Source organism: Xiphias gladius, chromosome 18 (genome assembly GCF_016859285.1).
Source record: "Xiphias gladius isolate SHS-SW01 ecotype Sanya breed wild chromosome 18, ASM1685928v1, whole genome shotgun sequence".
Classification (NCBI taxonomy): domain Eukaryota; kingdom Metazoa; phylum Chordata; class Actinopteri; order Istiophoriformes; family Xiphiidae; genus Xiphias; species Xiphias gladius.
This window is the reverse complement of record NC_053417.1, coordinates 16,810,067-16,827,800: the sequence shown is the minus strand read 5'-3', so window position 1 is coordinate 16,827,800 and position 17,734 is coordinate 16,810,067. Positions and strand designations below refer to the sequence as shown.

The 17,734-nt window shown below is 38.4% G+C and overlaps 1 protein-coding gene across 10 annotated transcripts in view; it reads right to left on the bottom strand.

Annotated features, from left to right (window-relative positions):
* The window catches only part of cacna2d3a (calcium channel, voltage-dependent, alpha 2/delta subunit 3a), a 130,185-nt gene that overhangs the window by 57,355 nt on the left and 55,096 nt on the right, over window positions 1-17,734 (bottom strand). For all 10 annotated transcript variants that reach the window (XM_040152756.1, XM_040152760.1, XM_040152758.1 and 7 more), the window contains 4 exons: window positions 7,585-7,747; window positions 3,033-3,164; window positions 1,707-1,918; window positions 538-612 (listed from right to left, as the gene is read on the bottom strand). In XM_040152756.1, coding sequence (XP_040008690.1) covers window positions 538-612; window positions 1,707-1,918; window positions 3,033-3,164; window positions 7,585-7,747 — 582 coding nt within the window. The remainder of the gene's footprint in view (window positions 1-537; window positions 613-1,706; window positions 1,919-3,032; window positions 3,165-7,584; window positions 7,748-17,734) is intronic.

Below are 17,734 nucleotides of genomic sequence, written 5' to 3'. Positions count from 1 at the left end.
CCACCACACACAGACAGTTTCTTTCCACAAGAGGTCTGATTGACAAGTCATGCACACCCCACCACTGCAATACTCATACTGTATACTGTGTATACTGTTGTATTTCAGGCTGTACCACGAAGTCATTGACACCTTTTCATATAAATGTGTATTGTATGCATCTCTTATTTATGGTCTACACTATATATGAGTAACATATTTTATGTACTATATAGTTTATATTTTTTATCTTATACTGTATTGTATATTTTAATTTCAGATGTTTTTTCTTTTTAAATTGAGGGTGCCTTGGTACGAACATTTAATTGTATAGATTCTTGTGATTCCTATACAGATGACAATAAACTTGAACCTAAATACGTCATTCTGACTCTCCAATCACTTTTTCCTGTTGTGAATCACCAGCAAATGTATTCTTACAATATTTTCTCAAGTAACCCTGCACCTGGCCTGAGCCTAGGTCACTAAAATTCCTCAATCATTTCCAAATGACTGTAACATGAGAAAACAATAGGAGATAAAGAAAGAAGGACTCACATCTTTGTTGGTGACGTCTGCTTGGACCAGAGTTCCATTCAGGCACGGCTCCACATAATGCAATTCCTCATTGTACTGGAAGAATACAAAAGGAATCACTAAAGTAATAATAGCAATGACTTTAAATGTGCTGTACATATAAAAATATTTAATTCAATGTGATAAAAATTTTAAATATGAAGATGTGATAAACTACACTTATCTTGATGAAAAGCACACACACACACATGTGCACACAAGGTACAGTACACAATGTACTCAGTGCCTGCCATTCTGTGATAATAGTCAATCATTAATGCATGAGTACGAATTAGACTTCAAAGGCCAAGAAAGAGAATTGAAGTGTGTTCTTCCAAACCCAGTAATTTTGCCCTATTCTGTGTTGGTACATATGCATTTGCCTGTCATTGCTCTGTCTTTGTGTGTGTATATGTACATTGCAGCATGAAAAAAAAACTCTCAATTGAGATACTTTAGACAAAATCCACAATAACTTTTACACAACTCTTTTAAGGTAACATAATAAAAGTAGCACAAATAAAAAGACGAAAGAAGAAAGAGATGAGTTAAAATGACACACTCTTTCACAGAGTTTGGGGAAAACAATATGTTTCTGCCTGATTGTCTAAATCATGTTCTTCTATATTTTTCAAAAGAATAATTTTCAAAATAACATGATTAGGATATCAAATGATAATGAAGACTGCGTAAAAAGAGAATGGAAGCTGGCAAAGTGACTAGCTATGTTTTGATGTGAAATAGCTTCAGACACACACATGTGCAAGTGCACAGTCACACGTGCAGACACACAGCAACGCACGCACACACTCATGGGGTTTCATCAGACTGAGATGCGATAACAATGGTTTGGGTGCCTGAGGCAGGATCCAATCACAACTGTCTCTTTTGCAATTCAAATCTTCATTCAGCTGACTGCTAATTGGTTGTGAGCGTGACAGAAGAGAAAGCTGATTCGTTCCAGCATTTCTTCTGATCTGAGGAGGAGAGGATGTGGGCCTGTGTGTGTGTGTGTGTGTGTGTGTGTGTGTGTGTGTGTGTGTGTGTGTGTGTGTGTGTGTGTGTGTGTGTGTGTGTGTGTGTATCTGAGTCTAAAAAAATAGAGGTTAAGTAGTAGTTTAAGTAGTTTAGTCTAGTAGTTTGGGACTTACAGCAATGATGTTGAAAAAATCGTCATCTCCAAGTGTGTCCAGTATGGAGGAGACAGTCTGTCTGGCAATGGTCAGCCTGAGGCCCTTCATGCTGCCACTGACATCCACCAGGATCACCACATCTTTTGGAGAGGTGGCAGCCTGGATGTACCACTTCCGGTTACGACAGTCAAAAGCTATGACCCCGTGTTCATCTGGCTTCCATTTGATTCCTTCAAGAGATCCACACGTCAAAGATAAATGATGAATAGCAATAATGCTGGAGTTGCATAATTAGGGAAGGAAAACAAACCATCGCCTTGGCGCAAACTAAAAAAAAGGTGGCTATTTGTACTTTCAGCACTAAAGGGTGTTTGCCAAAACACACTTTTTTTCTGTCACTATAAATTTTCTCTTGAACATTCATCATCTGCTTTTTAAAACTATCTCTAGCCCAGTGCTATTCTGTTTACCCACGTTACAAAAATACAGATTTCATCAACTACTTTCAGTGATATCTAGCCATGAAGATATAGATTTGATATTTCTGCTGGCGCCCCAGTACAATGGAGATAATTGAATTGCTCAAAGTACTGAAAACATTTCTTCATTTCTTTTGAGAAACTTCTCTAATGTCCAAATTACACTTTAAAAATCCACACAATACACTGTCAACTGTTTTCATTGGGACAATTCCTTCAGAAGATGGAAAATGTGTTTTTTTTTGTTTGTTTTGTAATTTTGGTGAACGTTTTGGCATAGAATAAAACAATTTTTAGATTTTGGATTCTTTACGCAGCCATGACTTTGAAGACCTCCAGATCAGAATACTAACAGTGGGCCTCTTGATAGCCAGAGCTCACAGAATATATATACTGTAAGTCAGATGTAGAGTGAGGCATGTGATATTAAAAACATAATTATAGAACACTTATATGCAGGTTCAAGAGGTCAAAAGATAATAAAAGATAAGAAGCCTTTCCAATGATTTTCTCATATTCAGTGCTACATAGAATATGTTCTCACCAATTTTATTCAATATGCTACTTTTCTTAATTATGCTACTTCTGTTCTTATTGATTCCACTTCAACCGGAAAATGTTAATTTTATCCATCTTCCTCACCCACTCTCTAATCTCTTATATACTCTCTCACCTGTCTGTCTTTACTACCCCTCTCTCTTCTTCTATACCCCCACTCCACCCCACCCCCCTCCAAGTCTCTAGCCGTCAGTCACTTCCTACAAACCCCTCATTCTGCTTTAGGGAGACAGCGACTTAAAGCGACAAACACACACACAACCACTATCAAATACCCATCCACCCTCACAGACAAATTCACACTTACCTGGGTATTGCCTGAAAAAGCCTTTGGCACTGCCAAAATACTGCCATATGAGCGATGGGTCTCTCTCAAAGTTATCCACAAACACTTTATTCAAGGCCTCAGACCAGTACACGCCGTTGACAATTGCAGAGTCTAAGGAATGAAGGGAAAAAATGCAGGGGAAAAGACAAGCGTAGAGAGGAGAGAAGAAGCACTATTTGAGTATAGAAGTTTACATTTTTTTTTACAGCAATTAAGTGGTAGGAACAGATATTCTCTTGTGCCTGATCATCCAGTCATATCATATCACACACTGTACCTCCACAGATCACTATCAGGACCTATTCATTACACCGGGATACAAGCAAGTGTTGGCAGAAAAACAAAGTGAAAAGATTGGAGAAGAGAAAAAGAATTGGAGAGATAAAAGAGAATAGAAATAGGAGAGAGTGTATATTATTCTGCCCTACAAAGGCAAAATGCAATAATTACATATTTGGTCAGAACTTAGTTAAGACCTGTATCTGACTCTGTGATATCTGTTTTATATAAAGTGAAAACAGCATTTTCAATTTGCAGAAAGTACAAAATAGAGTTAAAACACATTAACTGCCCTTCTTCTTTATACTGCATTCTGGCTTTGTATTTCCTGTTCAGGCTGTAGTAACAACACTGTAGTAGTATCCGGGCTGTTCATGCTGTCCCACTTAAAACCCTCTCTGCCATAGATAGCTAGCCAACAAGACAACTAAGAAAAAGATCTACATTAACTGAAAGCCGGCTGCTGAGACAGTCACGGCTAGACTGAGCTAAAACTAAATTTTCTCATTGACTTTTCAATAGCTGATATCTGTAAATTAAAAAAATATCCATTATGATGAACTGACATCTTGGTAATTCAGTTTATCATTCCACACAACTAAATGGAGAGAAAAAAAACAGTTAAAACTCCTACTACAGTTAACTAGCTTAGCAGATCTCAGTAGCTGCCATCTCAGCTTTTGACTCCAGAGGAATTCACGCAATTTAGTGTGGTTAACATTATGGTATCTTTACTATAAATCACACATTTATAAATGTAATAAATTGTAAATAAATTTATCAAAAATGATTGTACTTTCAATATTAATAGGAGACTGACAGACACTGAGCAAAACAGAGATATTACATTCAATTCCTATAAGATATGAACTGAAAATGATCAAAATAAAGTTGTTTTTTTTTTTTTTTTTAAACAGACTTGTTAAAATGGACTACAAACTTGAAACAACCCACTTTTTGGGGTAAAATCAGATGCTTGAAGAGGTATCTAACAAAGGCATTACAACCTCTGTATATGTTACACAGTTTGCCAGCCAAACAGTTGTTGTTTTTTTTAACTTTGGTGTTTCTGTAGTTACTGTTCTCTGCCTTTGTAGGGAAATATTAATGTGTGTGCATACGTAACATACAGTGTAGGTCTCTGCAAGTATGCCCCTTTGCATCTGCACAATATGTGCTATTGCTTGTGCTCATAATGCTATCCAAACTGATTGTAATATATGGTGGGGAATATTAAATCATTTGAGATTCTTTTCAGTTTACAGACTGAGAGAACAAATTAGTGTAACTGGTTAGCAACCAGACAGCCAAGCTTAATTTTGCCACAATTTTGCTCGGTTCAGCAGCGGGGCGGGGAAAATTGGAAGCAGCAAGGATGAGCAGACAGACAGACACAATCATACAGTAAGATAGATACACAAAAGCCTTTCGAGAGCGATAAAAAAAGAAAGCCAGGAAGGCAGAAGGAAAGGCAGGCAGAAAATTACTGAGAGACAGACAGACAGACAAGTACCTAATGGAAAGAGAGAAAGAAAAGCAGATAACAGATTTCCCATCATCTCCTATGCTGGCAACATTGTTCTGCTGTCAACAGACATGCCAATAAGCCATGATTGAATTAGTCTTCTGGAAGCTAGCACACTAAAGCCCTCTCTTGATAGTCAACACCTATCCACCTTAGTGGAGTGGAGTGGATAAGAGGCTGGATTTGATCCAGCCTCCATTTACACAACAATGCAGTCACTTCTGGTGCAGTTTGACTGTCTATTACAATCTGAACTCGTCATGATGAGGGAGAAAGTATGGGCTCCATTTTCCCCCTAAGCTGTCATTTAAATTCATCTCAACTAATGCACTCCTTAATTCAATCTGATCAAAGGAGCTCCCATGATTCTATATATTCACAAGTGCACGTGTACTCAGATTAAGAAGTAGAACTGTGCAGGTTACCCACTGCACCAGTCTGACTGATCTGAGCTGAAATCAAATTCACTTTATTAAGTTACTTATGATTATTAGAGAGGAGGATTTAAACAAGAGGAGGGATAATGCATTAGTAGAAACAGGAGATAGGTGAGAAGCAATAGTTGTGTGTTTCTGTGTGTTTCTGTGTGTGTGTGTGTGTGTGTGTGTGTGTGTGTGTGTGTGTGTGTGTGTGTGTGTGTGTGTGTGTGTGTGTGTGTGTGTGTGTGTGTGCGCGTGCATGTGTGTTTTTTTGTGTGCATTAGTGCATTAGTGCATGTGCTCATGTGGAGTGGTGAACACTTCTCCGTCTCAGAGTATAAAGGCAAGTATATGGACATTAGAGTGTATTGACCTGTTGCAAATGTGTGCATGGCTTCACTGCATCCATGGTACTTGATCCTGTCATTTAGCCTCATAAAGTATGATGGTGGGAGCTGTGTTTTGGTTGTGATGTAAGTTTTGAATATGGATGTTTGATGCGGTGTCTTTGCGCTGCGATTATCTCTAGGGGTACAAGCCTTTCTGCTATCACGGGCTCAACCTCCAATTCATCACCGCTGACACCGAACCATTTATGAAGTGCCCAGGCTACAGCCAAATCTTCAGCAGCATAAAGAAAAGGTTCAAATGACAGTGATTGTCTAGTACATGTGAAGAAAATGCAGCTTTTCCATTCATTTCAGTGGGACCAAAGTGTTGGTCCCAGGAGGCTCCCAATGCAGAGGGCTCCGCCAAAAAAAAGAAAATAGAAAAAATAGAATGAAAAAAAAGCACATTGACCAGCAAAAAAGTACTTACTTCATTGGCCATTCAGATACATTCAAGTGCAGATTATGTTAGATTACTTTCCAACATTAATGGGGTAGTTCTACTGTTTCCTACCATGTATGATAACTTTCCGGAGTTGTAGAATTTTGTCTTATATTGTTATAATTTGCTAGGCAGTGTTTTGGCATCTGATAAGCATCTAGAATCCATTGATATATTGCTCAAACTGGAACTTCTGGATCGCATTACATCTTCACACCTGAACCTGTAGCAAAACACCCACAGTAATACAACACCTTGCGTTTTTTATGCAGTGCTATTTTCTGTCTGATCACCTGCTAACTGTTTGGCTGAAAAGCAGGTGATACACATGAAAGTGTTAACTGCATGTCAGTGCTTCAGGACTGTGGTAAAGAAACATTTAGATTCCTTGTTCACAATGCAAACAATGTTGTGGTAACAGATACGCAAACTTTAGCAAATTCATTCCAAAGGAGAACAATTTAAGTAAGAATGATTCCAAATGTTTTACAGAATTGTCCACAAACTATTTCCTTGCCCCAAGCCAAGCCTCTCAGACTCCTTTTGCAGAACAGTGAGAGTTTGCCCACCAACAAGCTCCCTGCAATCCCAGCCAGTACATCCATGTTATCACTGCCAATGAACAAAGCCTGCAGATCTAAAACTCTTAAAGCTCTGTGTGTGTGTGTGTGTGTGTGTGTGTGTGTGTGTGTGTGTGTGTGTGTGTGTGTGTGTGTGTGTGTGTGTGTGTGTGTGTGTGTGTGTGTGTGTGTGTGTGTGTACACACGAGTGATTCTACTCATTTGCCTGTGAATCGAATCAAAATTACTCTTCCTCTCCTTGTATCGGTCTGCCAGCCTGCCAACCTCACTCTCCTTGCACTTTCATTCAATTGCTTTCCATTTCATTCACTCTCCTCCTGTCACTCTCATTTGCTTTTTCTCTTTTTTCTACCTAGCTGTAATTAATCTGTTGCTCAGACCTTCCATCAGTCTGACTTAACCTACTTTCTTTCTCATTTACTTTCTCCTTCTTTTTCTCTCTCTCTCTCCATACAATTTCTTTGCCAGTGGTAGCTGGGTTAAGCCGACATGACATTCACTCTGTCCACTGAGCATTGTACAAGGCCATGAATTCATTGGTTGGACTTGAGTGGATGGTAAATTAGCAGAATGTCCGATTATTTAACTGCTAATTAAGTCAGTGTGTGGTAGAGATGATCCAAAGAGTTACAGTTAATGAACTCAAATCCTCCTCCTGACACAGGCGTACATCCATGTGTGCCAGCACACATATTAACTGCTGAACTGAGTTTTGTTCATTTTTTAGACTGGGGTTTCAATTATCCAAACTAGTGAACAATTCAGGAAAACATCATGAGAAACTAAGATATACATGATGTTTTTACGGTGATGGTGTTAAAGTTGTTAAATGTAACCTTTTCCGCACACTTATATTTTTGAACACCTTTACTATCATTTATAGGCAGTGAACATACCTTTGTTGTACATGTTAGTGGGTACCTGGACCACGCTGAGGCTGAGGTTGACTGACAGGTTGTTAAAGTGGTCATTGGGTTGCAGGATGAATTCTCCGCCGAGCTCTACACTGTTCCCCTCCTCATCCACCTCATTGATCAGCACTGCATTGAAGTATTCATACTGGAGATAAGAACAAAGAGATAGGACGGAGAGAGAGAAGACAAAAAGATAGACAGAGATGAGAATACACATACAATCAAACACATACTTAGCACTTTACTGAATACTTCAATCAGAATCGTGTATCTCCAGTTTCAACATATTCAACTTAATGAATCGTGCTATCACTGTATGGGATGACTATGTCGCTTAAGTGCTGAGTCAGAGAGTAGCTTGCGTCCTGTGGTAACCTGAATCCCTGGATCATCCCAGACGTGCATGTTGCTACAGTGGAAATCAGCTGAGTTGACAAGTCTCTTCTCAACCTCTACACTCTCCCTTCAAAGCCAGATGCTATGTGGCGCTCAGCCTCCACTGTATTTTTAGTACTGCGCATACTTGGGAGACTATTAATAAATGATAAAGCTCGATAAATATAGAGCACAAGGCTCTGAAGTCTGAGATACCACACAGGGGCACAGCATACAAAAGCTATAGCCGATGAAGAGCAAAAGACGACAAAGAGATAAAGATGGTCAAGTGATTGAAAAGAAAACTTTGCATTATAGACTAAAAACCTAAATGCATGCATATTTTGTATGTTCAGATGTAAATGAACTACACACTACAGCTACAGTAAAATTAGACGTTAAAATTATGTCAATACACGCTGAAACCGGCAAAGTTGATTATGACTTTACAAGGTGTCATCTATCTACTGTATGTACAGTATGTTCATCACTTGGATTTCAGTCTTAGAAAAACAGGCTATTGTTGTGGTCACAGTGCATCATTGCAGAAGCACAGGTGCAGTACAGTCATATTTACTATCTTGGCCCAATAAAACTGTTTGTGCCCAAGTAAGAAGTAAAGGCTGTGTCGCAACTTTCAAGTTATTTGTATGAGTGTGGCCCAAAACTCTTTTCTCTTTTCAAACTAATTTAACTTTGGTGACAACTGAAAACTGAAATGGAAGCTCAATTCACACAATGAAATAATGAAATAACAGGGAAGAGATAATAAATACATAATTGTTATCTTCAACACATTTTTAGTTTTACGGTTTGTGAGGATAAAAATATGTCTGCTGTTAAGCAGTAGCTGTTGGAGAACAACCTCTGTCCTTCCAAAATAAAAATACCTTTTACTCTTCTCACTGTCATTAGCAGTGGCAGCAGCACTGGTTCAATTCCTACTGCAGGTGAATGGTGGTGATTACATGGCTCAAGGCCACACTGATTTTTCTTGTAATGACCAAGAGAATAGGGTTTGAAAAGGGCCTCTGAGAAGAATGAATTGCCATTCTCAAGACTCCATTACAAAGCCTCAGTACATGTGCTGTCATTCAGAGGGGGACAGACAATTTTTGCTACTTCGATTTCTGAGGGGTGAGGTGGGTGAGACTGAAAAAGAGTGAATAAAGAAAGTGAAAAAAGTAAGTAAAGAGTGAATTTGTGCAGAGTATAGAGCACACATTTAAAAGTCCCCATAAATTAAGTGTTCGTCACCAAATAATGCTGACACAAGCCCTTAGACCTCAAAAATATTTTACTGTCCTAACACTTCAATGGACTCTTTCTTTCCTCTATATTCCTCAAGCAACACTCACCCAACCAGCCTAAATTCTCTATTCTCGCACCAGTAACCTTCATTTGGGCTAAATCTTTCCAGCTCCTGCTGAGGAACACCATCATCCCCTCAGCCTGGTGCAAAACACAGATAAAGCCATCAATTAGGCTGGTGAACGCAGTCTCTATCAGTGTAATTAATCAGGCCTGATTAGGCTTATTAGCCTTTTATCAAGGGGAACACTCCCATTTCAAGGTGAGGGAGCACAATGTTGCATATTTCTGCTTATATTTTCCCTCTTCTCTGTTACCTGGGTCATTATACTCCCGTGTGGACATAAAACTTAAAATATGTTTTCAAAATAACTACGCTCTTAGCTTTATTTGTCTTTCCCCGTACTCATTTTTTCACTCAGTCATACAAAACAAAATTCTCATCTTAAAATGAGTGGGTTGGAAAGGTCAAACCAGAGCAGTGGTGAGATTCAGTAGAAAAACACATGGCAGCATTTCATACAATGCAAGCCAGTGTAGGACACAGGTTTCTTCATTCAGCATTTAGCTATGTCAGTGCGGGACATCAGTATGCACCTCACTAGTCTTGACCCACCAATTGTGAAAATCTGATCTACATTGACCTTTACAATGTTTGGGATACCAGCCATTTTCTACAAACAGTATGGTACCTATTTTTTCAGTGCAACAGGGTGAACAGAATCCAAATTAGTTGACTTTGACAAGGACTTTTTTATTTGAGTTTCGCTGTGTTGCTTAGGAGAATCACTTCAGCCTTGTGCATTTAAGAATTTATTTTTAATAATAGACAGAACCAAGCCAAACTAACAACTAACAACCGAGGAAGCAAGAGGAAAATTACAAAATTTCTTTAAAATGTGTTCTTTACACCTGACTGGTCAGCTCTGACTGTTAAACTTTGGATAAGTAAATACCTATTTAATAACACTTTTCAAAACAAAAGTAAAATCAATTCACAATTTAGCGGCTAAACAGGCAGATATTTTCCTCAGGTGTTGGCAGAGACAAAAAACTGAGTTAAAAGATAGAGTGAATGTTGGACTTCATTTATCAGGTGGACAAAAGATAATGCCAAATGTATGCTAACGTCGCTCTATATCAGCTGGATGCGTGAATAGGCAACTGCTTTAAAGGGGGATAATATTCTAGTGTTGAGTTCGCAGCCTTGTTTCATTGGGCCTAATATCTTCTGCAACTTTTGCAATATTCTTTACCGAGCAAGCCCCTTGAGGCTCCTTAGATCCTGTTCACAGTCCCACTTGAACAGTGATCAAAAAAAGTGTTGACACGAGAAAGTGTCTTGTGGCATAAAATCTGGTGAGGTTGCAGGAGCGACAACCTTCAGAAACTCTGGCACAATTTCTCATTCCAGAGAATTGCTTAGGTGTCCCAATCTGTTGCTTCCACTGTATCTTAACTCTCTTCCTCTGGCAACTGTTTCTCTATCCCCTGCCATAGAGGGTCATAGTATCCGGAGCCAGCCTTGATTAAACCTGATTATGACCTTCACAACCTCTTCAGGTCTCTCTCTCTCAGTATGTTGCTCTCCAGTCCAAAGAAATTCAAACAAAACACACATGCAGAGAATAAATAAAATTCTACTGAATTTACTTTCTAAAAATGTAGTCAGTAATTCTGTTCTTCAACATTCCTTTCAATCGTCATTTCTTTTATTACATTTTTTAGTTAATTTTGAGCCAAAATATTAATTCTTTTCATATCATTCAACACTTGAGCTATTCAACATCAGCACAAATTACCTCACTGTAAATGGTGTAATGAGTAAAATGGAGCAACTATAGAAAGACTTGTCATGAGTCTTGAGTCAGACACTGTCAGAGTTTCTCATTGGCAAACGCAATAACTTTCAATGCAAAGGGACTTATAAAGCAAATGAAAATTCTTTCCCACTTCGCAGCAGAGAACCCAGATTTGACCTCAACCTAACATTTTGACTGGCTGAAGCCAAAACTAGGATACTTAAAAACTGGGAGCTTAGTTTATACAAAATGTTCACACACAGGTGGCACACAGATGCACACACTGTGACACATAGTACACAGAGGCGTAATCAACTGCACCTACAGAAGACGAGGCCCCATTGCTTCTACACTCTTTTCTTTTTATGCCATTGTTTAGTTAGTGCCTGTTCTATCATTCTCTCTTAGCTCCTCTGTCTCCCCCTCCCAACCTGATTTATCCCTTTTCCTTTTTTGGCTGAGCCTGTTTCCTTCTACCAATTGTTAACTGGCTATATGCAGTCCTTATCAAGTTCCTCACCACGCTCTGTCTCTTGCTGGTATTCAACTCCCATTTGCTTTCTTATGCATACAGAGGCTCTCATTCGCAAGGTGTGGCTACTATCAGCTCTATCTGTGAGACCACTGTTGCAATTGCCAAGCTGTCCCTGTCTACAGCTCCCTTCTATCTGTTTATCGTGCTCCCTCTTTCCTCCCAGCTTGTCTGATAGGTGGAATAAGAAAATAAGATAAATCTCAATCCCTAAATAACACTACTGTCCAATGCCTGTAGCCCTTTTTTTTCAAAACACAGGCAATAGAATAGCAAAGTTAATTTGTAGACAATGTAAAAAACACATTCATGCAGATTTCACAGATATTGGGCAGACAAACATGGACGGGCGGACACACACACACACACACACACACACACACACACACACACACACACACACACACGACCAACCAAAGGTTTTTATAATGGCCGCAACTATCTCAAGATCCAAGACAATAAAAAACAGTTACTAATGTCTCGATTTGGAGAAACAATTCAAGTTGTGCAGAAGTGTTAAGTGTCTTTGAAGGAAGAGAGTGAGAGAAAAGGGAAAAACAAGAGTAAACACCGTCAGACTCATTAGCCGTTTAAAGCATAGGGAATATAAATTAACATAAAAAAGTAAAACAAACAATTGTTAATGAGTTTGCTAATAGACTTATTTTGATTCACAGCATGTGGGCTTTAATTTTGATTAAAATTCCACCCATCGGCTTTTGAGTGTAAGTAGTGTGGGAGTGTGTGTGGGTGTGTGAATAGAGGCAGGGGCAAACCACAGTGTGTATGTGTGCATCTGTGCATGCTCCTGAGCATCATTTGAGGCTGTGTTCTTACAGCATGGGTGGAAATGTGTTTGTGTGCCCAAGGGTGGGTGTATGTGTTGAGTAAGTCAATTATGCCATTCCAGCATTACAGTGAAGGAGCGCCCAGTGCCACTAATGCAGTCCCTGATCATGGTGTTAACAACCTGATCTTTAACGCTGGAGTGCATTACGCTGAGAGATTGCACATGTACCATCAGCACCCACTCACTCAGTGTGGGACAGACATAGAGGGAGAGGATGAGAAGGGGTTATTGGAGGTAAACAGTGGAGGACATTTTAGTTGCCTGTTTCAAAATATCAGTCAAAAGAATGGATACATTTATGGTGTAATACTGTATGTTACATTTTACATAAAATTGTCAATTCTGAATTGACTTTGATTTAGGAGATAAATTTATCTCCCATAAAACTTAAGAAATAACTTAATTATAAGTTAAATATGCTATCATTTGCTGCCTCTAACTCTCTGGGACGTGCTTTCTACCGATTGTACAATTATATATTCAATTCCTTTTTTTTTTTTTTTTTAACTTTTGTTGTGTTTATAATGTATGTATAATTATATATGTATAATGTATAATTTGTAATTTTTTTTATTTGGGTTTGTCTTCTGGTAATTTTTTTAGGCATATACAAAATACTAATTTTAAAAAGTTTAAAAACAAACAAACCAAAAAACTCAAAGCACTACATATTCAGTCATACAGTTAAGTGTATAAAAAGTAAAATTCAAAGTTATAGCCTATCATCAAGTCTAAACTGAACTAACTTAACTTTTGTACAACCAGGTCTTTGCCTTGACCAGTAATGAAAGTAATTACACGACAGCATCTTTGCAGTTCATTGCTGTGATTCTCCAGCACCAACTGTATATTTCTATAGAAATAAAATTCACAAGCCATTATGATGGATTTTATGGTTTCCTTAACTTATCTAGGTGAAGCAGTTCACTAAATGAAAGACGTGATACTCACTACAATAACAATAACAGTCTAATCCCATTAGGATTTTTAATCCCCTTAATTTATCTTTTAGAATTCTCTTTTCTTTTATCAGGCTTTGCATTTAACTTATGTGTTTGTTATCTTATGTTATTGTTTTCTTGAGTATTCTCTTTTAAGTTAACTCTAATAATTTTAAATGAGAAGTACTTTGAAATTGTCTATTTTCTTTTAACAATATCCCTTTTGTTAATTTATCTTTGAGTCAAGTTAAACTGTATGTAAAACACCATGAAATAGCCTCAGTAGGAATTACAAATTATAAATAAACCAGCTTCAATGCTTCTGTGGACATTTGGTTTACTGGTTTCTAAGGACTTGTCAGAATCTTTTTATGAGTGCTTAGGGAGACTCGTGCTGGTATGTCTTACAGAGAGGCACACACTTAATGCTGACTTTAAATACTGCTATTTCCTTGCCATCCCTGAGTTCAGTAGCTGTCTTTTCAAGTTGTTGCACAATTACGCCAAGCAACATTATTAATCTGAACTGCTGGTGTGTAACTTATTTATTGCATGCTTCTTTTTGAGCATTTTTTGTAATTTCTAAAACTATAGTTATATTGGACAAAATTGTGTATGAAAGAAAGACTCGCACAGACTGAATTAAAAGTAAGTGCATGACCCACATGCATATGCTCACATACAAATAAAAACACCCACTGTCGATTTTGATAAATACTCTTGCTGCAAAGAGCACAACAGTGAGTCAACAGCCTCAAGGGGTAAATAGAGAGAGCAGACCAAGATGAGACCGTGTGTGTGTGTGTGTGTGTGTGTGTGTGTGTGTGTGTGTGTGTGTGTGTGTGTGTGTGTGTGTGTGTGTGTGTGTGTGTGTGTGATGTGTGCGTGTGTGTGATGTGTGCGTGCATGTGTTTGGGGGGGCTCCACCCTCTGGTGTTCACTTTTAACTCTCATCTTTGCTTCAACTCTACTCTTTTCCTCACCCACTTCCCTACTCTTTCTTCACGGTTGGGAATGGGGAAGACACCACTCCCTGAGTGTGGAAATGTGACTGGAAAACAGCCAGGGGGCATGGATACAGGTAAGCAGAGAGTAAACAAGACAGCCAATTGAGTAAATAACTTGGAGGAAAGGCCAAGTATGGGTTCATATGCTGTTCTTAAAATCCTTCTTCGTGCAGTGGTTAAATTTGTGCTCAAAAGCTCTGAAGAAACATGACTAAAAACGTCTATAGCAGCCATGTGAGGATATAATGCTCATTAAATTCCTCAATAAAATTCTGCTGTGTCTGTGAAGAACTGAACTGAACTGTAATCAATGCATCATTATATTTTTGTGATTAGAAATGACGCTTAGTAATACTTAATGTCACTGCAAAGTTGTTGATTTGAACACTTACTTAAACTAGCATGTTGATAAAAACAAGTGAAATACCATTTAGGCACCACATCTTGTGTTCTCTGTCAAAAGGAAATTAATAATTAATTTGATAATTGGGTCCTTATCTCCCCAGACTCTCTCTAGACTGAATTGTGAAGAGAGGCTGCACTAAAAGTCATGAAATCATGTCAGGTAGGAGAGAACTTACGTGCTCTTACCTGACTTTTCAGTTTTCTTCTCACAGCTTCTGGGTGATTTATATAGAATACAGGAGTTAGCTCTGATTGTTAGCTGTGTGATGCACTGGGTTGCACCATAACTCATTGGTTTCCAAATTTCTGAAAAGTACGGTGTTGGTAGTTTGAGTTTTATTACATGTTGGTTAATCTAAAGATAAAACAGCAAATACCATAAAAGTTTATGTGCAGAAATCTTTTTTTTTTTCCAGCTTACAAAAGACTATTGATTCATTTTGTTCTGGTCTTTCTTGGTAAAAATTTTATGATAGAAACATTAGTGAAATAAAATAAGCTAGTGAGGATAGTGTGTGGGAATGTGTTTCTTTTTGATCTCTCAGGTTCATAAAAGAACTCTTCCTTCTGAAACGGATTCATTCACGCTTTCTAGAGGCTCGTCAAAGTCAGTGATTCTAGGTATCCCCCTGTCTCTCTCGTGGGAACCTTTTTGAATCTCACCATCTCTTCTCTGAGATTTGTAGACAAAGATACCTTGAAATGTTTTATGTCTGGAGTCTGCAAGCAGGTGAGATGTAATGTGTGCATGGATAAGGAAGAAGCAGTGTGTACGTGTAAGTGTGTGTGGTATATTTGTGCTCTATACAGTATACTGGCCAGTCAAGGCCAATTCTTGAATAAAATCTTGGCTTAAAATCCTATCTTTGCATCACTGGCAGGACAGTGAAGCAGAGGATTCTGTGGGTACACAGGCAGACTCACTCAGGTCAAATAATTTTTGCCCGTATTAAGACAAGCAAATTGGCAAACTAACAAGCATGTGGCCATCTCTCTGCACTCTATGGTAATACTCTAGACAGAAGAGTACAATAACAAAGTGCAAGAGAGAGAAAGAAAAAAAAAGGTCAAGCATTACTCTCCGACTGCTCCGACCAGACTGGGACTACATTTTTAGTCAGCATCGGGCTTGGCAATTGGCTGTTTGTCTCCAACCTCCAAGGAAGGATTTCATTGGCTGCAGAGGGCATAGGAGACTGCTCTCTGCTTTCCTATTTACAGTACACGAGCATTGCGGGTAAAAGAGCGAGGGAGGAAAATCGCAGCAGATTACCGTGCCAATTTCACATAGAAGCAGAAGAGCTCTGGAAAGGATAGATAAGGAAATTCCTATCAAACCGTTGCCAGCCAAATATGTATCCAGTAGCAAAAAAACACACAAACAGTTTATAATAAACCCCGAATAGTGATGGAGGAGGTTTCACCCTACAGCGTGAATGTGGTATTTTTAGCACAGCTGGTGATAATTACCATCTATTCACCATGTTCTGCAGTAAAAAGCACTATTAGAAATGCCACCACCAGAGCTGGTTTATAACATAAACGCACACACGCACACCTGCACAGGTGTGCACTTACAGAATTCGCAAAAATGTACATATTCACATGTATGTAATAAGCAAAAAAAAAAAAAAAAATGCTCAAAAATTTAATTTTATGCTCTGGCATTCAAAACACAATTAATGGCTGTGCCATAATTTGAAAAGAGGAACTGAAAAACTTAACTAAGGATAAATACCAACACACACTCATGTACATACAGACACAGACATACACACGCAGGCTAACATGGATACACTAACATGGATGCGGAACAACAGCCAAAGACAATTTATTATTATTACTATGATGAGTAAACTAGTGAAGCAGTTATTAATTTGTGACAGATACCGGAAAACGATGTGGAACCTACCACATTTGAACAGGGGCTTATTTTGCAGTTCGTCTGTGACTATCAAGCAGTTCTGCAATTCCTTTATTTCTCGTTGAGGTTACTTGTTAATGCCTTAGGTCAGCATACCTTTACACGTCAGTCAGCCAGACCCTAAGATGGCTGAACTCTACAGTGGATTAGGTGCTTGGCATTAGCAGCAGCACAGGTGGCAAAAATGAGGAGGGAGAGATTGATGATGAAGATGAAGAGGATGAGAGTACACTGGAAGTTTAGAGTAGTAGCATTTGTTTAGTAAAAATGTAAAAGGTAAGCCCATATGTTTTTCTTACCAGTCTGTGCTGTTAGTGATGATTGGTTGTGGGTTGATGCGTAGTGTGAGTTATGGTTATAATGATGACAAAGATGTTGGCAAGAGGTGAAACTGTTTTTCTTTTTTTGGTGTATGAATATTTTGTCATAGTAATACTGTAGGACCCACAGTTAAGAAGGTATACATTTGTGATGAATGCTGAAATTACTATGGCTAATGAAAACCTTGTATGCCCTATAAATAATGGGCTCTGTGGTTTGATGTCCTATTTTTTGCTCTCTATACCCAACCCACCGACTATTTGTTGTGCATCTTCCTTTTTCAAAAATTAAGCTCTGTAATGAGGTAACACTGGATCATACACCAACTGTGTCTGCCATTACATAATCTCTGATTAAAGTAGATGCTATTACTGTGTTAACACACCCTGCCAACAAGCATCTGGCAGGTACATGTGATTCTCATTATCATGTTCATTTTTTTCCTCCTTTATCCTTCTCTTTCCATTCCTCTTCCTTCTTTTGTTTATGTTCCATTCCTACATTTTGTGGCATACTACATCAACAATGCCTATGTACAATACAGTATATTCAATATTCTATATATATTACCTCTATCCTATACAATATAGAATACACGTATTTTGGCTCGATAATCGTATATCACTCTTTCCTACACATTGTGAAACTCTACACTACACTATAT